The following is a 23,344-nucleotide window of genomic DNA, read 5'->3' as shown; positions in this document are numbered from 1 at the left end:
TCACATTTTCCCATTATGCCAAGACCATTTTACAAATAATATCCTCAGGTTAAGAGTAAAAGAAAAATTAATATGTAGAACTCCAGCATGGGATTTACAGAGCACTCAGCCATGAGTGATAATTCAAGCTCTCACCAGGGTCAACCACTGACATCAGCCAAAGCCTATCTAGGTCTTTACTGTCCTTTTTGAAAGTACAATCCTAAAAGACCAAGAAGAAACTGAAGAGACAAATACCGAGAATTACTGTTTTGGGTTGGTTCTCAGAAACACCTGCATAGTTACAGAGTGTAGCTAGCAGAGGTCTCGCATCCTTAACCAACAGCTAACATACATTTGTCAGAGTGGCTGAGAGCTTGGTAGGGAAGCCAACATGTAAACCAGGTGGGATACTTTCAAGAATAAAACTGTATACTTGAAAGGTACAGAACTGATTCTTATTTACAACAGAAAGACCCAAGTCCGTTAACATCAAGAAATGGCATCTTCTATTTTGAAGATATCTTTGAGTGCTGTTTAAAGTATTCAGTCACATTTCTCCATTTTTCTGTTTCAACACCAAGCTCTCTGAATTGTCCTGTACTTCAAACAAACCTGATTCTCTTTCATAAGCTTCACTATTTCTTCAGCTTGATGCAGGAGGTCTCTGAAAAGCAGAAAAGAGAAACTATGAAGGCATTGGTAAGAGTAAAGCTTTGGCTGATTTTTACCATTAAATCAAACAACATTTGAGACTTCAGGTGGGATTAATCTTTTCTCTCCTAGGTGTGTTAAGACTGGACACTTGTCTGTGCCACACAGAGCACCTGGGCTGATTAGCTCATATTCAGGCATCTCACTTTCAGATACATGCACTTAGATGCAAACAGCAGACACAGCCTGGCAGGCACAGCTCTAATTCTACTTGAGCCAAAAACTGTGTTTTGCAGCTCTAAAGAGGGAGACCTGATGTTAAGTCAGGTGATCCAGACCCCAAAGCCCACACTGGGGTTTGTTCCTCCTGCTTCTGAAAGGTGACAATTGAGCCACAGTGGCAGGGTCTGTCCCTGGAGTGTCTGTGCAGCCTCTGCCGGTACTGAACATATTCTGTGCCCAGTGAAGTGCTCCAGCATCAGAGGCTTCCATCCTTCACCTTGCCAGCTGTAAACCAACTGCCCGGCCAAAAACCCCTCAGACTTACATGGCTTGACTGTCTGATGTCGCTCCCTTTATGCCAGGCGATGGGGACTGGTGTAGGACAGAGGGATTAAAACTGCTAATGAGAGCTGAATGACATACACAGGTTAGGCAATTTCTGTATACAAGGGACTGCTACTCTGTTGTTTCACTATAAACACAACAGAACTAAATCAGCCAGAGAACATGAAGTCTGAGGATCTCCTGGCAGGCCTGGGAGGTACACACAAGCCCCTCTGTAGCTGTTCTTGCTGGTTTTCCTCCTCACCTTCTGAAGTGGATGTTTGACATCTGAGTTTGCCTCCAGACTCAGGTCAGAAACCACCATCCCCATCTCTCACGTCAGCCCCAAGTAATGCAGGCAGATTTAAATACAGGCAGCTGTAGAAATGAAGCTGCTGGGAAGGGCTACCCAAAGACAGCCTTCTGAAGTGCTGAGGAGTTGCCCAGTTTTAACCCCTTTCACAGGGAAATGGAGGTGTCATTAAAATTCTAGGAAGAAGTTTTAGAGAGGATGACCCTGGAGCTACCTACTACTCGGCATTTCAGTGGACCTGAAGGTTTTACTTACAACGCCCTTCAATCAAGCCAAGGCTGCCTTCAGAGCCAGCTGGAACCAGCTCACAGACGATGAATTCACCTATGCGGTGCATCTATGGCAGCCCCAGTGTAAATCCTGAAGACGTGGCAGTGGAAAGAATACTGGACAGGCAAACCCACACAAGATTTCACTGGACTAGCGTGGGCAGCAAGCACACACCAGCAGAGATTGTGGCACGAGTAGCAGTAGCAGCCCAAAAATCCCTGTTGTGCACATAAGACTCTTGCAGCAATCCGTAGCACCCCTTCTTCACCACTGTTTGTCTACACAGACTCTTTAAAGCCAGCACAGGTAACTCAGCCTGGCTGTACTCATGCTCCCCAAGTACACCATCTCTTAGGCTTCCCTTACGTCCGTGCAGCGTGTTTGTGCTGCACCTGCTCTGCAGCCCAGCAAAGCCCTGAAGCTCCTGCCAGTGTGCTGTTCAATCAATTTGCTGAGTTTCAGCATGAGAGCAAAACGCACCTGCTAAAGTTTCCACGCTTACTTCAAGGAGGCTCTTTCCTGTGCTGTAGAAAGGGAAGAGAAAACAGGAAGCTGCTGTTACCCCATTTCTCAAACAAAAATTATATTACAGCACAGCCACAATTTTTTATCAGCTGCACTACAGCTCAGAGTGCATATTCATGGCAGCTGTTGACATTAAGAATGGGGTCTTTCTTTCTCCAAAACAGTCGTGTCATCAGCTACTGCAAAGAACACAGTCTTAGATCTCAATTTTGTGTGTCTCTGTACACTCTGTGTGTTGCAATAATTGTGCTTATGCATATGTACAAGTAATGCAGGGATCTCTCTGGTGTGTGCCCACATGAAATGGACATGGAACCATTTTAAAATGGTCTTTTCAAGTTTGCCTGTGCAGGGCCAAATCCTCATCTGGAATGCTGTAACTCAAAAGAGGTACACAGAGTTACATTTACAAGGTTTAGCCATATGTTCACTCACTGATTTAGGTCTGTTAAGGGGGCATGGAAGAAGAAAACAGGGTAAAGCTTGTCCATGAAGCACTGCAAATTGTTCAAGCAGAGGACAAGGTATCAGGACTCCTGGGTTCTTTTTTTTGCTTTGATAAACCCCTGCTTTCTGGTCTCTAGCTTGTGGACGATAATATTTACTGCCTAGGATTCGTCATGTGGCAATGATTCTTAATCAAGGTTATTGCAACCCTAAGGTAGTTCTATATCTTGCATAAGCACAAATAATTTCTGTTAACAAAGGACTGGGAAGGACCCAGTGTCTCAAAGTCCTTTATATTTTACTTAGCCTTTCTCCTCCTCTCTAGCAAACAATAAGAATTGCTTGGACCCAATTCTTGCACTGTGATACTGTATACATTAGTATGATGACACTTAGCAACGCTAACAATTCATTGTTACCTTTGGAGTAAATCCTCATGAGGTACACCAGATCCTGGTGTCTGCGAACAAGCAAGCAATAAGAATAGCATTAAGAAAAGGGTAAACTAGTTCTACATACTCTGTTCCCCTACCATATCCCATTCCTGTCATAGATAGCATTGTGTCTACATACTATTCTCCATTGTGTTGTAATTACTCACAGATTCAAATTCTTTTCCAGAGCTTCCTTATTACAGTGTATTTTCATAGTCTGATAATCCTTTCTTAGTTACTGCTGTCATTAATGAGTTTATTACATATGGCTTAAAATAAAATTTGACTGGTTGAACTCAAATTCAGTCAGATGAAATGCTGTTCTAAACCAAATTTCTCTGGATCTACTCCTTTTCAAAAGGACATGACCTGAAGTCATTTAGATGACTTCAGTGGATGACACTCAGCCAGTATGGTGTCTGTTAAAAAAAACCCTTAACATAAACAGAGGAACTTCATTGATTTCAGAGTCTGAGGAGGAAACAGAGATGTCTGCTCCAGGAAAGCAGACATTCCTTAGCAGAAGATAATTTATATGTTTTCCTGTGGCACCATCCACAAACAACAGAGACATCAGCACAAAAAAGATTTGCTCTAAAGGGCTATGCATCCCCTATATGGGCGTGTCACCTTTCGCATTTAGGAGATTATTTTCTTCCAAAGGAGGAGGTACTTACAAGGAGGTCAGGAGTGCCGATTTTCTAATGCAAAGCTTTCATCCCAAGGAAAAGTGTGATGCCTTGAAGAACACCACCTCAACTTGAAAGTTGTTTTGTGCTAAGGGATAATCTCCCCCATTTCTTCGCAGTCGTAGCCCCTGCAATGGCTACCAATTTTTGCCCAGTTTCTACACAACCTCAAAGCTTGACAATTGTGGTTAAATGCTTTTGATTTGGCCTCAAATCTATTTCAGATATTCACTTCCAACCGTTAAGATCAGTTAAGATCATCCAAATCTGACTGTACTGGAACAGGAAGGAGAACTTTACTCAATGATTTATTAAACAAAAGTATACCTTTGTGATTTTTCTAGAGCTTCTGCCTTCTACATAGGAAACCAGTCTCTGCGGAAAACACTTTAACAGGATGGAAAATCTACTGCATTTCTCAATAATTTGTTCTAATAGTAATTACCAAAATTGTACTTTTTTCCAGCTTGAAATTTCCCAGCTGCTTCTTCCAGTTATTTGATCGGTTATGCTCATTGTTAGGAAAATCCAAGCACTCTAATCAAATATCATGGTTCTCTGCAAGAGCACTGTGATCACATTTCCTCCTGCGTGAAGTCAGCTGGGTATTTTTACAGTCAGGGTACACTGGAACACTGAAAAGCAGGTATTTCCAGCCATTTTTCACCAGAAGCCTTTGATGCTTGCGGAAAGATTCAAGTCCTGAATGCCCCAGCTGAGACCCCAAACTACATCATCACCTCACTTCATCATCACAATGGAGGAAACGGGTCACATTCAGCACACTTCCCGCTTGTACTTACTCTTTGCAAACTTCCTATTGCAGTGACTGTTTTAATGTCAGCTGGCCTCAGAGCATGAACTGCAGAAGTGAAAGACTTTAGGTTAAGAAAGAGCAGTAACCTTGAAAGAAAATTACATTCACCAGTATACTAAAACATAACTGCATTGGTTAAAATATAAGAAGTATATACAGATTGTTTTGACTGGCAGTTTTAAATCAGAGAGGATGAGAAACTACTCAGGTGTTCAGTAAATACTCTGGGTGTCTAGATGCACTGAAATGCTCAACCATCAAGCAAGAAGAGATCACAAAACACTGCTGTGAATCATTTAAGTAATAGCAGCATCTTCAATTAGCAGTTGAAGAAACTGAGGCAGAGAAGTAATTATGAATAGAACAAAAGCCCTAAGGAGTTTGTAAAGCCCATTTCAGTCACATCCCACACATATGCATAGCTTCAAACAGCTGATTTCTCCCCCAGCCTGTTTTCAGATAATTTTGAGAGGGAAAGCCTCTACAAGGATAATATCAAACACAAACCTGAAGATGAAGGGGTCTCAGGTAACATCGCCTGCTCACAGGAAAACTGAAAGCTTCTTAGAACCTTTGACAGAAACAAATAAATATGGTTGATTGCTTAGATCTAACAAGGAAATCTGTGGAAGGAGGGGTCCTATGGGCACACAGTACCAAACTCTTACTCATGTAACAGTAATTTTAAAGAACAATTACACCTTTGCTAGAAATACATGGGAACACAGATCTGGACAGCTGCATTTTCAAATGCACTCTTCCAAAACTTGACGCTTTTTGCTCAGTTTTCTTTACTGACTGCCGCAGAGCTGGGCCTAAGCAAACAATGAAGTGTGCTGAAGGCAACCTGTTACATCCATTGCTGTAAACAGTGAGTGCTCATTCTGGAAGACCTAGTGAATGCATCTTCACATGCCAAGGGAGCACACACACAATGGACACAAAAAGCTACATCTCCAATATGCAACAGAAAAAGGAGAATGAACCAATCATGGGTCCTTGGCAAGTGGCAAAATTCCCAGGTGATCAAAGAAAGTACTAAAAGAGGGGCAGGGAACAATAATCCAGTTATCGGGTTGCATTTGGGGCAAGGATGTGAGTGATGTTACTCACTCAACATAACAGACAGCTCAGTTCCACCAGAAATATTATTTAATGCCCTCTTACACCCTAACTGTAGGTACGGCCCAACTCCAGTACTTTCTTAAAGAGAGATGAAAGACATGGCTAGGGCTTCTCTCATCACTGTGGCCACATTTGGCTAGCTGACCACCACTATTATGTAAAGGTGAAATCTCTATCGCAACAAGGGCCACCACAATCCCCACACACTCCCTAGTCCCCCGTTGAAGGGTTTTAATGATGCACATGCTTTGCACCATTTTAGCACAAGGAAGAGTTTAATCTTGTGTTTCTAAAAGAGCAACAGAGCATCTAGGAACAAGTGTTAACCACAGTCGATCTATGTACAGGATATGCAACCTAATAACAAATGTTGCTCAGAGAAACCTTTATTTCCTGATTAGGTACTGTAATTTTGCAGCTGCAATATCACCTTATCATTTGCTTTGCATTTATTCTTTGCAGAATCAAACAGATTACAACACCAAGCTGTATTTTTCCCTTCTTCTACCTGCCTTGGAGGAAGCGACAGCCAAAGAGGTGATGATAGGTATTGAAAAGATGAAAAAAAGATAAAGCTGTACTCATACTTTACCTTTTGTTTCCCTTGTTCTTCCAGACGATCTGCATTACCTTAAAAACATTAAATGAATGAATCGTGCTATTTGTTTACCTTAGAGAAACACTTCAGAAAACTTAAGATACCTAAACACACAGAACCCTTAGAGGAGCAGCCTTTCTCCTCTGCCCTGCTTTCCAAAGGTGAGGTTCATCCAACAACCAATGTATTTTCTTAATTTTTGCTATACTAGAATAAGCTTTTAGTTATTATAAGCAGGTGAGATCTGTCAAAATTAGTGGAATACAATGAATTCATACACACAGGTGATGGGCTGCGTGTGGATCTCCTCAACCAACCTCATCCTTCACAGGCCTTTTCTACCTGTTTTCCTCTTCAGCACATTTCATATATCGCTGTAGTCTTATTCTATCCGAATTTAAAGTGATTTGAACATCTATAAGGTGGAACTCCTTAGAAAGGAGTTATTCACTTTAATCTATGTCTTCCACAATCAGAGTGCAACATTGAGTTTGTTGTGAGTTTGCCACAGTGATACAGAAACAGCTGCAATTTCTTCTCTTAGTAGAGAGTATTGACAGATGAAATAGCCTGTGGAGCCAGGAGTCACACCTGTAGCTATTTCAGTAAACATTATTCTTTTTCTTTGAGTATACACTTGGATTTATACACATAGATTTTAGCATATCCTAAAATCTCCACGAATTCTGGGTCTCTGTCCTCAGCTGAACTTCAAAAGGTGCTGACAGCTGTCCCTGTTTGCCATACTGAAGCCATCAGCATCCAGCAAGTCTCATAATTAGTCTTGCTGTGCTTAGAATAATTGTCCTTTAACATCCACAACCCACTTTTGGAATATTTAGTCCTGCTGAATACTTCTGTTTGTACACCTTTCATTCCGTATCAAAGAGTAAATGCAGAGCCAGTTCAGCCTCAGAGGTAAGATACAGCTGGGTGCAGGGCAGCCAGCAGTGCTCACACTGCAAGGTGACGTACTCAGCATGAGCAGGGGCCTCCGGGTGGCCCCTGTGGACACGGGTGCCAGCGCGCATAGAGGTCAGCACGGTGGCAGAAAGCCACTACTGCTCCCCATGACCACTTCAGCCTATCTCATGAGCCACACTACATGACCACGTTCAATAACTGTCAGCAGCTTCCATACATTTGGGGTGTGGAGGTGCGTGTGTTCCTATTTGGGTTTCAGCCACGAGCTATTGATAAATTTATATTGTTTTTCCTGTACTTGGCAAAAAGTTGAGACAGATGCTACCTGGCTGTTGTGCAACATTTTGTTTAAAAATTGTGCTTGTTCAATCCACGTTTTTAGATGATGTTTTATGCAGGACAGCAACCAGAACCTCAACTCTGTTGTTTGAGATACTGGAGGCATGTGCGATGAGGGACTCATCTGCATCATGCAAATCTGTTGCAGAAACTCAGTATCTTTGAGAATGTTGACACTAATTTCTACTATATTTGAAAATAGATCCACAACTTACATTGAGGGAGAAAGAGGGTCCAGTTCCAGTTTCCAGGACTAGGGGAGTCAGGGGGTTGGGTATGATCTCTCAATATTTCAAAGATTTAAGAGTGGTTGTGTCGTGCCAGACTGAATGTCTGCCTAACCTGGGACTCTGCCTCTGACAATATCCAAATGCAGATGCTTAGGGAAAGAATAAGGAAAATACAGTTATACTTCATGTTCTGTCCTCTCAACTATGTGTGCTATTGGTCTCCCTGAGGAAGCCATTACTTAATGTTGTAGAACTCCCCGAGACCTTTCTTCCAGTATTTGTCTCTTCGTTTTTCTAACTCCCTCACACTTTTGGCTTCCTCCAAAGTCCTGGGGCAAAAGTGCTTCATCATTTAATTAGGTGTTGAAAAAAAGTACTTTCTCATTCGTTAATAACTTGATCTGTTTCCTTCTTGGTTTTGTAAAGAGTAGTTATTCCCCTGTTTCCACAAAATTTACCATTTTGCAAACGCCTGTATGTCATTATCATATACTTACTCATCCTTCTTCCAGGCTGAAGAGTCAGTCTATTTGATATCGTGTGGACATTGTTTCATAAGACCTAGGTTTTCCCACATCTCTTTTGAGATGAAAAGTCTAGACAACTGTCAAGATGCAGGTGAACTATGAACCTATACACAGCAGCAGAAATGTGTTTTCTATGCTGTTCTCTCCCTGACCCCTGAAATTGTTTGTCTCTGTTGCTAACACTGAGCTGATGTCTTCAGACATCTGTTCTGTGATCAAGCAGTATCTAATTTAAAGTTCATCATAATATACACATACCTAGAGTAAGTTTTCACTATATATATTTCTAATAAGTTTTCATTCTGAGCATCCTGAACAGTTTTGTATCAGCAAGCTAGTGTGCCCCCTTATCCAGATCCCTTCTGAATACATGGAGGGCCCACGTCCCAGTGCAGATCAATAGAAGCCTCTGCAGGTTCACTATCCCCTCTTCTCACAGTTTGAAGATTTGCCATCTGATTCTTCAGTCCCCAGCTTTGAAAAGGAGCCCACAAAGGTGTCCTCACCCTTATACCATGACAGTTAACTTCCTTAAGAGCTCTTGCTCAAGATTTGTGGATATCCAAATACATCCCAGCTGAATAATTAATCCATGGGTGTGTGCCCATTGTCACAGATTTTCTTCATAAATTCCACAGGGAAGCTCCCCTGTTATATCATATTTACCCAGAGTCAGTTCACTATGTTCTTTACACTTGTACCACCAATTTGCCTCATGCAGAAGACATCCTTATTGCTTTTGTACAATTATCACTGCAGTTCACCAGATCATTCTAAAATGGAGCCCGTTACAAAAACTGGTTTCACATTTGCCATCTTCCAATCCCAAGACCAATATTGATTCAGGAAATAGTTTGCACCACAGTTAATGCAATGGACATGTTCGTACTTCTGCTTGGCTCAATCCCTTGTGTGAATGTCAGTAAAAGAATTGCCAGGTTTAGATATTTGTTATCAATTTGTTCAGGGGTTTGACCATTCCCCAGCTTTTCCCCTGTGCTGAAAGTCTCTGAGTGCAAGGCCTTTTTTAAGCTTTTGTGCAAAAGACCGCAAAGAAGAGAGAAATTAATTTGGTTTCCCTGTTGGGCTTCAGCTTTTATACATCAGTCAGCCCTACAGACTCCCTGTTTCGGATGTATTTGAAAAAGGATTTATTAGCTTTTATTCCTTCAACGATCATTCATTGTTTCCCCTCAGATTCATTTTTGTCTTGGCTGATTAAATTTTAACCTCTTTAGTTTTCTTAGTTTGCTTTGGATTTATGCTTTCCGTAGGATGATTTTTTTAAATTCCTGCTGCTCCCAATATTATAGTTAGTCCCTTACTCTACCATTTAATAATTCTAATTTGTATTTTTAATTTTCTTAACATCACAAAAAAGGGTAAAATATTTTTCTGAAAAATTTCCCAAAATTTGGGAGAAAGATTCTACTCCTTCCTCCCCTGCTCTTAGTTAACCTGTTTCAGCTAATAATTCTTACAAGCTGCTATCAACATTTTTCCCTGAATCAAATTTTCACAGGAACTGCAGTCACCATGCACCCTTTCCCCTAGAGTTAAAAAGCTCAGACATGATCATTTCTTCTGTTTATTTTAGAAACCAAAACCCCCTGACAGTTATATTTCAGAGCACTTCACCATCCTCTGAAGACACTTATCCTCACAGTCTACTGCTAAGGTAAAGCAGTATTACTATTATAGGCAGAGAGCTGAAGCACAGAGCTAGTAAGGCTAAAACATCCACAGCATTTTTAGTCCTAGAGCACCTACAAAAGTAGCATCTGGCCCCAAGTGTGAACTTCACAGATCCAGTATAGGGAACAAAGTGTCCTCCCTACCCTGAAACTTGTAGAAATGTGAACAACGATGCCCCGAGTGCCAGGATGCTGCTTCACTCATTCACATAATCCTCCATCACAGAAAAGATGATGATCATAGATATGAATTCACAGAAAACCTCCATCCCTTGCTTGAATTTCTGTACCAGTTTGGGACAGATCTCACTGTTAGTCTAATCATTTGTCAATGTTTTTCCCATTAGAAAGCCTTAGTGCCTACCCAAGGTGCAGACCATCCCCACAACAGTGCAAACCAATGTATGTAATCTTTATCAAAAATGATCAAACATAACCAAAATTACATGCAAGATCACAGTTGTACTCACAGATTTTCTTCATCCTGCTTCTAAGACTCCTGCTATACACCCACCTTGCAACAACTAAAAATACAGGTTCCTAAATACTGTATAATGTAAATTATCAAAGGGCCTTTCAAAACTTACCTTCTGAGGGGAGCAAGCAAAGGAACAACAAGCCTAACAATAGCTTCATGATAAGCACCTCTATGAACTGATAATTCTGGAGTGCTGTCAGTTCGACGTTAGGGCTGTGAAGACAGAAATTCTCTTCTTTTTCCTCCTTTATATTTTAACAAGTTGATAACTCAGCAGCCATAAAATTTATTGGCCTCTTTACCTTTGGAAAGCAAAGCGACAGTGGTATCTTATTTCAAAGACACGTGCAATCCCAGCTTATAAATTGCCCCATCCAAGGTCAAAGGAGTACAGAAGTGGCACAATTTCTCTCACTTGTTCAGAGACAACTAGCCACTTTTCAGGAGGATTCTTGGCAAATAGGAGGACCTAGATCACGTGAGTCAGCTTCCAGGAGGGTCAAGGCTCTTCCAGGCAATACATAACATATTAATTTGGCATTAGCCTGTCCCTACCAGACAGGGAAAGAGCCTCTGTTCCTGAGGCAACAAGGGCAACTGAGCCCTATGTAACAGCCCACATCCACCCAAAGACAAAGGTTGTGCTCTTCCTCTTGTCTCCTTCCCTGTCTCCGCTCCTTCCTTGCCTTCAACCACCCTCACGCTGTGCCCGTCTCTCTTCCACTAGCTCCGGAACTGCCAGCTATTTCCCCAAGCTGATTTGACTCACTGAATCTCCAAAAACCCTAAGTCTGACTGGCTGCCAGATGGGTGTGAAGAACATCAGACAGCACAGAAGAGCATAGGAAGGTCACGATCAGAGCATGGAGAGACAGCCTCCACCCAGAGCAGCAGGGATCCATGGTGTAGGGTGGCACAGCTCTGCCTTGGGCTGTTGAATAGGAGACAATGTAAGGGATGTGTCACCCGAGACGTAACATTCCTTGATGGTGAGGGAAGAAGCAGAAAGGCACTGAGGGAAGTAACACAAACTTTTGAGTACCACCAGTCCTGTCAGCAGACATGTTAAAGGCCACCTCTCCAGCTTCAGCCCACGGGATGTAGGCAGCTCTCTTGGCAAAATTTCCTTCGCTGCGGTATGCCTCACTGGTATTTGGTAAGACAGAGCACTGGTAGACAAGCAGGATCAGTAGCTCTGCCCAGGTCTCCAAAACCCTTACTATATAACACTATCACAGTAGCCCAGTCACTTCTGTAGATTCAAATAGCACGCAGAAATGCCAGTTAGACTGTGATATGACACTCCACAGTGTCATATCATATATGAGACTCTGCTATGCCTCAATTACAGCATCAGGAACAAACCTCTGAAGAGCAGGCTACCATCCTCACACAATGTACCAGAGTATCCTCTGATCTATGGCTAGCCCATCAACACCCAGATAGAGCTTCTGCATGAATAATGGGAGACCCCTTCAGTAAATAGCTTTAAATGCTTAATTAAGCTACTGACACACCCATCTCAGGCAGCTGAAACCATCCTTCAAAGGGCTGTTTAGTTTGGCTTTTTGTTGTTTCATGACTGAAATTTGACATTCTTTGAAGGAACGTGTCAGAGATAGATCTTAGACCCGCTTCACTTTTCAAAAAACAGGAACATAATATTAATTCTGAACGTGAACAGCTATTGTTCAGAGTGACATGCAAGGAGGAACCTCCATAAAGAGGAGAAGGCATTCCTCCAGCCCCTGAGTCTGCAACTTCATCCCAGCACAAACGTATCACAGACCTCACCAGCACAAGAAGCTGTTTCACCTCAGACAGAGCAGCATGGTAAAATCTGAGAGATAAGCTCATTCCACTTGGAGTTCTCACAACCTGAAACACTGTTTGACACCCAGACTCTTTTGCCTAGTAAGGTAATGAAAAATTAGCAGTTTACTCACTGTCAGGGCAAACACGCCAGCCAACAGCTCCCCGGCCTGGGCTGAGCTGAAATGGAGCTCCCAGACACATGGGCAGGATGAGGGAGGACCCAGCTGAGGCTGGTCAGGGCCATTATCACCTGTCAATCAAGGTGGCATTGCACAGCTTTGAAGTGGATGGGAGTTAACTTTGGTGGGTTTTGTCATTACATGCAAGGGTTTATGGCTGCTTCACTCAACAGAAAGCTCTCATTATCAACAAGTCAGAAACAGACTTCTTAATGAGCTGGAAGTGTTTCAAATACCAGGAAGTCTCTTCCTCATTGTACACCAAGCAAAACACAGAAAGGAAGATAGCATTAATTCATACATTTGCCATAAACCACAGCTCCATGAGTAAGTTTAGCCTTTAGGCACTGTGACATGCTCCAGAAGAGAAACAGCATTAACTGCAAGGCTTGTAAATCTTCTGTAAACACTCCTTCCCACCACCCAAGCATCAAAACAGCTTCTAGATTGAATAGCAAATAGGAAGTAGCAGCAAAGATCAAGGAATTCTGAAAGAGAAAATTTTTTCCTAGATATAGAAGGTGTCAGAGACAAATGAAAGCTTTTGCATTACTGCAAGAGCAAAGCTAGATGCAGCTTCAAAAGGCATGTTTAGGAATACCCTAGGGAACTGCAGCCATGTAGCTAATTACCTAATGATCAGCACAAAACATCTTGTGTCTTCCCTAAAGTGCCTGCTGCTGCTGCTCAGGTGGGACAAGGAGTTAGCTGGACCTTGTAGCTAACCTTGTCTGAACTGTGTGAGTCATCTTGTCACCTGCCCCAGATGGAGAAGGCTCATAACACAACAGGCACAGAAGACCTTTGTGTGGGAGTTAGTGGTGAAAAGCAAAGTTCTGTGCCTTGGAACATTCTCAAGTAAAGGACCTGTTTCACATGTCTAGGTCCAACAGTGTGAAACACCGCAAACCCAAAAGTCAGGTCCCAGTTACAGCTTTAAAGTAAGCCACACCCAAACAGATACCCAAACATATGCACTAAAACAGTAGCCAAATTTCTTGGTCCATTGCCATATTTTTAGATGGCTTATAATAAACCTAGAGCTTTACCTCTCAGACCTGGTATGCAAGTTATAGCTGGGAATGCCAAGGGATTGTTCTGCCTTGTCTTTAAGTTCTTCCTTATCTGCCCACTTCAACAGAGCTCTTCGCTGAATTCCTTTTCCTTATACCAAATACTGAAAACCAGAAACTCTGATAACCTTTCTAGGTCTTTACATATAGGACCAGCTTTTTCAAATAGAAATAATGAATCTATGGCTGTGCACTGACAGAAAAAAACCAAGCAAACAACAAAACAGACACAAAAACCATAGCACTCAACCATTCATAATTAAACCCAAGATGTTTGTCACCATAAGCACAGCCTTCTACTGAGTAAGTTAGGGAAGTAGCTTGCTCAGCTGCTAACAAGCAGGGAGGCAATATATCAGAGGATAATGTAATTGCATCCACAAAACTATCATATTACACTGGCATATCAGAGGACTTGTGGAAAAAGCAGACTGATTCTTCATTTCATTTGAAGATAGAGCCTGTCTGTGACTTGTCAGTGCTTCAGCTCATCTACTGCCTAGACAAGGCCTTAGATCTTTAATTGTATATTTAGAAAGCATATTGTTGAATTGTTCCATCTATGAGACCCCCATCTGTGATGAGTTGAACATGCCAGTACTGTGAAACTTAGTAATAAATCATACACAACAGTGAGACTTTTCACATTCCCGTGTGGTGGTGTGCCATCGCCTCCTGCTGCTGCGCTTCACGTTGCTGGTAAATTTAGTGCACACTCTGGACCTAAACAGCAGATCTTCCTCCACAGGAGAGTTCAGGGATGCAGCGGAGGGTGAGGAGGTGGAAGTGAGGCCAAGGGCAGCCAGGGACATGAATCACAGAGCAGCAATTCTACAGCAGCAGGCAGGATAGCTGCACAGCTTAAAGAAGGCTGCTACCGCCTGCTGGAGAGAATGCAAATACTCACAGGGAAAGAAGAAACCCGAGGTTGATATAGACGTTTTGGGCAGGAGTTGAAAAGCACCGCTCTGCGTGTGGGCAGGTTACTGAAAGTAATTTTTCCTAAGTTCAGCACATGACTGGAGCACAGGACTCTTCACTTGGATATTTGGGATTGACGGAGCTGCTATAGCGACCTGAGCTGAGGTGATAAATAGCAAGCAAGGTCGCCACTGAAGTTATACCCGTGTTTTGGATGAGCTACGCAGCAGCCTCCTGCAAACACCCAACAGTAGCTGGAGACAGCAATATTACAAAGAAACCTCAGTTCCAACATTATTAAGTGAGTGAAACCCCATATTTCTTACTTATGCCTGCAGGAGGGCGCAATCTCCCACACAGATTGTTTGATTGCTTGGCAAGGGCACAAGCCCTTTAGCCACTGACCTGAGGCTGGTATCAAAGTAAAGCACAAAGTCCATCTCCACAAGCAGTGCCTGGTGTTGCTGGGGTGCTGGTGGTACCCCAGCCTGGCTTTGCACCTTATACAGCTGGCACATGTCCCTCATGCTCCATCACCTGTCACAAAAACATTGTGTACCCTTGCAGCAAAAGCTGTAACTGCTCCTCACTGCCTTTTCTAGCAGCTTCCAAGCCTTTGATACAGGTGAGCTGCAAATCAAGCCATAGGTTGAAATCTCCCCTGCTCCAGAGAGGCAGGAGCCCTGAGGCTGTCAGAAGTAAAGAGGGGTCCTCCTGCTAGTTGTTGCCCTTCTGTAGGCCAGCTGAAGCCTGATAATGGCTGCAAGCCAGTGGAGGTCTCTGAACACCTGGAAAACAGCAAAGGTCAGATTTAAAGATCCTCTGCTACAGATTCTTTACTGACTTTTCTGTAGTGTGAGAATTTTTTTGACTCTGTTAAGCATCTTTTTGACTGTTAAGCAGCAAGAAGCTGGGGACCAGATACTTCCCATGGCCTCATCTTCAGCTGGCCCCTCACTTATCAGATCAGGAGATAATGCTCACTTCTGAAGAGCTCTGTTTACAGCTGCAGTCTTGGGAAAGTCCTCCAGTGCTACCACAGCCTTGAGAGAGCAGCACAGGCAGGAAGGCAGATAGCAAAGGGAAGCAGTCTGTCTGCTTCTGATAGACAGTGATGGCAGTTTAGAGTGTGGACCTACATGCTCTCTTCCTGTGAGTCTCTGGGTGAGTCCACTGATGCCCACATCCACTGTACCTAATTCTCAATTATGTGCATGGAAATCAGGCACCTAAATAAATACCTCTGTGAATTGAAGGCGAAGTCTCAAAGAGCTATGGTTCTCTGTAAAATGGAAACATTAGTATTCCCTTTCTCCCATTCTTTTCTAATAAGTCACGAAATTCCCAAAGCAGTGCCAGCTTTTTGCTGTTTGTATTCATGCCACAAAGGGGCATTACAGCCAGCGCTGTAATTGCAGCAGCCGTGTGGGAAGCTCCTGACTCGCCTGTCCTCTCTGAAGCTCTTCCCACATGAAGGGAAGACTCCATGGGGTCAGCCTGTCTAGGTGCCATGGTGCCCCACACTTGCTAGTCCATCTACCCACACCGCAAAACCCCTCTGTTTACTTGACTCCCCCACAGAAGTTTGTTTCTCAGCCTGCTTCTGCATGTCTGAAAACATATCTCTTTGACCTCAATGAGCCAGCCCCAGCTGTGCTATATTCCTTTTGCATTATTAATACTTGTGCTGTCCTTGAAAAAGAGAAGACTACCAAGTGTTAGCATAGTGATTGAGATGGGAAGAGGGGGTAAGGTTGCTTTCCCTCATAAGGGATGAGGCTGTTTGACTCTTCTGGCTGCAGTTGCACCAAACATAGATCCTTACACCCCAAGGTCCTTGACGTTGATCAGGTCTTGTCCATATCCAGCAGAAGCACCTAAAGCTGGGAGCTTATAGCTCAGTACGCTCCCTTTACATACCTTACACACCACAAATTGTGGCAAACACGTCCTCCTACCATAGTGTTCACCATCAATGCTCTGAGCTGCTCTCTCCTGTTTTGTGGCTAAAAGAGCCAAACCCGGGCTGTCCAGGTGCTCTTCTTGCTCGCCAGTTCTTTCATCTGATGAGTGGAACCGCATTGCAGCAAGCCTGAGGGTAATAGATGCAGTACTTAGAGAAGTGGGTTAAAAGGCCTTTGGACTTAGGCACACTTATTTTACTAAGGGACCATGCAAGGGCAAGCAGCTAAAGCCTTCACCAACTATGAAGAGGTGCTTATAGAAGCTAAATTTCCTTTTGTGAGGCAAAAAAATCACAGGGAAAGAACAAGCAAACACCATCAAGCCAATCAAACCCAAAGTCACACACACCTCAATGCTCCAGAAAGTGGAGCAGCTAACTGGGCATAAAATAAATAGGAGGGGTGGGCATACAGAAACTATAGAAGCCAGACTGGACTAGAAATATTTACAGGGCAGCCCAGAAAGGTGCCTGGAGCACATGGCCTGTTGGCTTGAATGACAGTTTGCGTTTGGAGGGTCACGTTCGCTTTTGCCAACCGTAACTCTCACAGTTGCCACCAGAGGACACCAAATTCCTACATTTTCATTCCTGAACGCACCGTGTATCCGGACCCTTCGGCAGGGACTGCAGAAAAATGTAATGGCAGTGGAGCTGTAGCTCCAGTCCTTCGGAGGGGAAGCCCAGGCCAGGGGATTCTTAATGAGACCTGTAGCTGTCCAGGTGTACCATCACACAACAGTAGCTCTGTGTCCTCCCTTACAGTCAGAAGCCGATTTCAAGCTTGCATGTTTTCAGCAACTTCACATTTTGAAGACCAGTAGTAACTCAGAAAATATCAGTGATTCAAACCAACGCTAGATGATCAGAGACCAAAAGCCAGTGCCAGCTGAACAGATGCTCTTATCCCATATTTCCATTGAATGAGCCTTCCAAAATTCACAGCTTTGCCAGGCTTTATCCTGACATTTCAGCTGAATATTGCAAGAATGCCATCAAGTGCTAGAGGCCTTTGTTTTTAAGATGGGAAGGCTGGGCTCTGGAACCGGCTAGGGGTGCAGGCATGGGCTTGTGCATAGGATTTTCTGAACAATTAATCTGCACGTTATTATTTCAAGTGATCTCAATAAATTGCAAAAGCTGCTCAGAATCAACTGGATAAAATTCAATAAAAACACAGCAAAGTACTGTGCTTGGGAAGGAGAAATTAAGTGCACAAATGAACGACTTGGAATAATTGGTTAAGCAGCAGTACTACACAAAAGGATCTGGAGGAATTAGAGTGGATCATATAATGAGTCAACGGTATGCTGCTGTTGCAACAAAAACAAACATTTCTTTTGGGATATGTTAATGGAGAGTTATGTCACAGAAGGTCATTATTATGCTTTATCCCAAAAGAGTGATCACTCATGCTAAATGTTGTGCCAAATTTGGGGCACCAGTGCCTTCAGAAAGATGAAGTTTAGAGCAGACCAGCCAGCCCAACAGGAAGCCTAAGAAACCCTGAGGAAAGCTGGATGGGCTGGGGAAGCTTTTTCCAGGAGAAAAGAGGAGTGAAGACCGACACCCTGAACTCAGGGGGCTGCCCCAGCCAGCAGCAATTATCGTGCATCTGTTTTCCCTGGCAGCTCGGAAGAAAGATATGCAGAGGGGTCCCACATCAGTGTGGAACATAGCCAGACACCAAACCCAGGGCTAGTTTGGGTTTCATCTCAACAGGCATCTCTGGTTTTCTTAGGTAAGATGGAAGGCATGCAGGTGGGGGATGGGAGGGGTCTAGAGTTTTGATGTGACTGTCAGTAACAACCTGGAAACCTGCTTTCAGGTGAGGAATAGTCCTTTTAACACAACCAAGTGGCACACCCAGGAGTGCATACACAGACCACACCTACTGGAGCCAGCTTCCACAGGGCTGTTTGTACAGCAAGCAAAGGAAAAAATAAAGATTGGAGATGGAGCTTCCTTTCTGCCCATTCCTCCTTCCAGTCAACCTGACCTTATGAATAGTATGGCAATGCTATATTACTTATATTCTATATAATATTCTATAATATATATTATATATAATATTCTATAGTAATATTACTATATTACTTATATACTTACATTATTATATTCACATATTACTGCTTTCTGCAGCTCCTGGAGACCTTCAGGGTCCCTCACGGCTACTGTTAGATTCCCACCCCTTAGACCTGGTTTCCACCAAACACCTAAACAAATTCGGGCACGTTCCCATGCAGTGAAGGCCTTAAGCACATGCTTAAATCTAAGCATGAGCTTCAAACGAAGTGTGTGTTCAATGACTTCTGCAAACAAGGCCTTAACCTTAAAAAAACATAGATAGAACGCTTTTCACTCTAGCTAGGTTCAAACACTTTCCTCAAACTCCAAGTCGAGTCTACCACCTCTCTGACACTGAAATAGATGCCTTGCATAAGAAGACTCTCTTGCTTCCTTTGCTGTAACTCATGAGCTCTTCCCTGCTCCAGGGCACGTACCTCTAGGGACAGATCAGATCTATTCCTGTTTGTTACTATGCAGAGCTAGATCACAGCAGCAGTGATAAAAGCCCTTGCACATCCTAGCTTGCTTTCTGATACTTCCCTTTTCTCTGGAATTCGCACTCCTCACCCGCCCTTGCTCCCTTCCCCCTTCCCCGTTTGCTCATACTTCTGGAAAGATGACTGAAGGCTAACTAATGAGTAAGATGCTGCTGCACGTCATCGCCTGTCTGCTGCAAGAAGGGGTGAACAAGTTCGTTTGTCCACAGGTTAAAGTGAGGTTGCCATCCAAACAAGGAGCATGTAATTGGGAGACCAAGCAGTGGGAAACCTGCCCTCTCTTCTCTCTCGTCTGCAGTGTTTAATTTCTCTTGTTTTCTTCATTGCGTACACCACTTTATGCCTGCACAGCATCTTTCAAGCAAGGATCTCAAAGGGCTTCACAGACCTTAATTAAACCTCATAAATCCCTAATTGATAGATGAAAATTCTGAGTCACAAAAAGGTGAAGTGATGTGCTCATGGTGAAACAGTGAGTCAGTTGCAGAGCTTGGAGCAGGGTTGTGGTGATCCCAGTCTGGTACTCGGCATCTTCCCCACTTGCATACTTTACGGAAGACATAGGTCTGCTTGGAGTTCAACAGCTGCCTGACACAGCTCCCATGGCTGTTCAATCACCACCCAGGAACCAGCATCGATGGCGTTTGGTACTGGGGTACCCAGAACTGGCTAAGAGCAGAGGCCAGGTTGCAGGAGTGCCATTTACATTGGGAAGAGCCCCAACCACCCTGCTCCCCACTGGCTGCCACCCCAAAGCTCGCCTGGGGCCCAGGGCCCAGGTAATGGCCGCTTCCAAATCCCCAGGTGGCAGCCATGAGACAAGGCCAGTCCCTTCGCCTTCCCAAAATGGCAGCCTGGCATGGGAGGGTCTTCATGCCCTGATCAATGCCTGCGGGACCAATGCCGGGGCAAGGTTCAGGCTGGCGTGGGGCCCACCACGGACCCGTGGAGGCATAGTGTGGCCTGTGCCCAGGAGGTCTGGCCCCCACACCTGAGCGAGCTCCTGGCTGCCGGGTGACCCCGGAGAGGTCCACGTTCTCCCCCATTTCCCTCCCCAGGCCGCATTCTCATGCCTGTTGCATGTAGGCTTGGCAGGGCAGGGACCCTCCCAGCTGGGAAGGGACCATCAGGGACCCTCCCGGCTGGACAGGGACCATCAGGGACCCTTCTGGCTGGGCAGGAACCCTCCCAGCCGCAGTTTGCTCAGTGTGGCCCTGCCAGGCCTGGCCAGGCTGGTGGAACAGCCCTGCCCTGGCTGCCCTTCCCACCCGGCCCTGCTGCCCGGCCCGCCTTGGTGCCAGGGAGCCGGTCGCTGTCGGTGGACATCATCACAGTCTGCTTTCCAATTATAGCATTTCAGGGCTGTGACCCTGTTTAATTGTCTGAGTTTTTTAAACACTAAACGGCCTTGGCTGACGCTGGAGTTAATGATCCCCTGCAGAAGCAACTTTGGCTGGCCGACTCCCAACCGGGCCCTTGCCACGCCTGCCAGAAAGGGTCAATTAAAAAAAGACGGGAGAGGATAAAAACGCAGAAATGCGACTTAAAAGATGATGCTGCATCTGAGGAAATGACACATAAGTCCCTCCTGTCTGTGACAGATACACGATCCCGCTGCTGAGTCGGGGTTTCCCGAAGGCACCAATGGTGCTTCCGCGCCCCGGACACCCATGCCAGCATCAGGCAGCACAAGTTGCCCACTCCGGAGCACCCCTTCCCACCGACCCAGTCACTGCCCGGACAAGGGTCCGATGATGGCCGAAGACCCATAGCAGGAGGAGCAGTTCAATTCACCTGTGGTGTCAAACCTCTGCTTCTTTCCTTCAGGTTCCCCCCTCCCCATTAATATCAACACTGAAAAAAATGCAACACAACCCACCTCAAAAATGCAAACAGAATGAAAAACCCCACAAGAGTAAATAGCCAGGGCTTTTATGTTAATGCAAAAGTTGCTGACAGCATCAAAACAAAGGAAAAATCTCTGGGTCAAATTTGCAACTGATGTAAATAAGCCTATTGAGTTTCAGCGAAGAGCGCTGACTTTCATACGGCACGTATATATGCCCATACGCTCCCCCTGCCTCCTTTGCTAAAGCATCCCAGCTCAGTGGCACGACAGACACTGGAAGGGGAGCAGATGACAGTAGTATAATTTGTACACACGCACCACTTAAAGCTCGACATTTCTATTTCCAAAAAAAAAACCCAACAAAAAACAACCAGGCGAGCGCACAGCTGCAAGGCAGCCTGGGTAATTGTGCAATGCTGGGAACTCTTAGGTAGTTAATAATTAACTCAACCTTCGGTCTAGTTCCTAACAACACCCCTAGGCGTGTCGCTCTTACAGAATAAGGGCACACGCCCTGCTGTGTCTCCTTGCTTAACAGGAACACAAAGTACAGTAGTAGGAGGTGTTTCCTTGAACTCTGAACAATTGGACATTTAAGGATTAATTACTGTTAAGGAGCTTTGGACTGGCAAACACACTAACTCAGCTCTTGGCTGCGTCTCCCAGCCAAGTTCTCTCAGTCATCCTAATTAGACATTCTGATACCATCTTTAATTATATGATCTCACATTTTTTTTTGTTTGTTTTGTTCCTTTTTTGTTTCTTCTTACACTGAACCCCTGTCTCGTGTGGCATGCCGAGCAGGCAGAGTACGGAGGGGTGAACGGGCAGTGAGAAAGGTGCCGGCTGGGAGCTGCTCCCCCCGACTCACTTGGTGCACCAGCAAGACCATGCACCGCTGGGACCCAAAGTGGTTGGGACCCAAGCTCCCTACACTGCTGAAAACACCCCGGGTCTTTCACAAGAGGGAGGAAAACGTTTAGCCTGCCACAGCTCCCTCGCTACTGTGGGCAAGACGGGACGTATACTGTATTTGTCAGTATTGACTGCAGCCCGGCTGGAATAATCCTGCACCGAGTGGTATCCCACGCCAGCTGCAGCGAGTGCGTGTGTGTGCACATGTATATACACACGCGCTCTCCTGTACACACCTTGATCTTGTTGAAACAACAGGAGGAGCATAGTGCGTGTTATTAATGTTTTTCACCTTTGTAAACACTGCACTGCTGGGGCGACGTCCCGCGTCCCGACTTGCAGCACCCAGTGGTGCTACGGGCCGGCCTGGCACACTCCCATCCCCCTTGCCCCAGCACCTGCCAAAAGCTGCTGAAGCTGCTTCACATTCAAGCTGGTCCTGTTGGTCTGCAACATCCTCCCTTGGAAGGGACCTGGCTATATCCAAGACCCACTAACTCGGTGTTGCCTTTGCTTCTGTGCACTGCTGTGTGCTGCCCACCCTCCCAGAGCCCCTCCTTCGCCCAGATGCAAAGAGGGAAGTTTTGGGTGCTGTGCTTTCAACTGAAAGGCTGCTCCGCTGAGCTGGAAACTCGGTATACCCTGAGGTCAGCTGAGGTTCACTAAGCTGAGGAACTCCTTAAATGGTATAGTCTGAAAAGCCATCTCCCTTCGCCTTTGCGAGCAGTGCGGGGATGGACGGGCGACTTCTCACCGGGACCCTTTTCTAAATGCTGAACCCCCAACCTTGCACGAATGCTGGGGGGAAGGAGGCAGCTGCAGCCTCTCTGCTTTCCCCAGTGCCAGCCTTCTCCCTGGAAATGGCTCCAAGATCCACCCTTGCCTCTACCTGCCAGCACAACTGGTTGGCCTCGGCAGGGAGGGTGCACAGCACCCATGCTTGCCCGGCGCTCCTGGGGCTGATGAGCCTGGCATGTGTCCCAGTAGGGTCTCTGCCCTGCCCGTCCTCCTCTAGGATCTGGGCTAGCCTGCAGGCATAAGCACCACTGAGCACTTCACCACCTCTTCCAAAATCGGGGTGAGGGGGGGAAGAAAGGAGGACCTGACTGTCCCAGGCAGGCAGCAGTACCCCACACAGGGAGGAGCCCTCTCCTCCCAGTTCCTTGGCGTTCCTCGATGATTCAGAATCAACATAATGGGGCCGAGATGGCGCCATTGATCCTGCTGGGCAGGCAGAGCTGCTGTATGATAGGGATTAGTAATGGCTTTCTTCCCCATGGCACCTGGTCACAGGATGCAGCCCTTTGTACAGCCCCATGGTGGAAACAGCCTTCCTCCCTCCGCATCACCAGAAACATGCCTGTGCAGCAGCTGCTGGTCCTGGGGAATCAAGCAATGGCAGCAGCTGCACAGGGAAATTAAGGGTCAGAGCCAAGTGAGAAAAGAAAAACAAAACAGGGACCAGACAGTTAC

At 45.1% G+C, this 23,344-nt stretch overlaps 1 protein-coding gene across 1 annotated transcript in view; it reads right to left on the bottom strand.

Moving 5' to 3' along the window:
* Positions 1-16,659, bottom strand: part of PLB1 (phospholipase B1) — an 89,629-nt gene extending 72,970 nt beyond the window's left edge. Inside the window, exons 1-8 of the mRNA XM_027788630.2 lie at positions 16,536-16,659; positions 6,392-6,429; positions 5,182-5,245; positions 4,661-4,719; positions 3,154-3,194; positions 2,243-2,286; positions 1,181-1,265; positions 595-646 (exon numbers count right to left, since the gene is read on the bottom strand). Of these exons, the coding sequence (XP_027644431.2) occupies positions 595-646; positions 1,181-1,265; positions 2,243-2,286; positions 3,154-3,194; positions 4,661-4,719; positions 5,182-5,245; positions 6,392-6,429; positions 16,536-16,659 (507 nt within the window). The remainder of the gene's footprint in view (positions 1-594; positions 647-1,180; positions 1,266-2,242; positions 2,287-3,153; positions 3,195-4,660; positions 4,720-5,181; positions 5,246-6,391; positions 6,430-16,535) is intronic.
* Between the last annotated feature and the right edge of the window lie 6,685 nt (positions 16,660-23,344).

This window comes from Falco peregrinus, chromosome 11, assembly GCF_023634155.1.
Source record: "Falco peregrinus isolate bFalPer1 chromosome 11, bFalPer1.pri, whole genome shotgun sequence".
Taxonomy (NCBI): domain Eukaryota; kingdom Metazoa; phylum Chordata; class Aves; order Falconiformes; family Falconidae; genus Falco; species Falco peregrinus.
The sequence above is the reverse complement of the archived record's forward strand: the minus strand, read 5'-3'. Positions and strand labels throughout refer to the sequence as shown.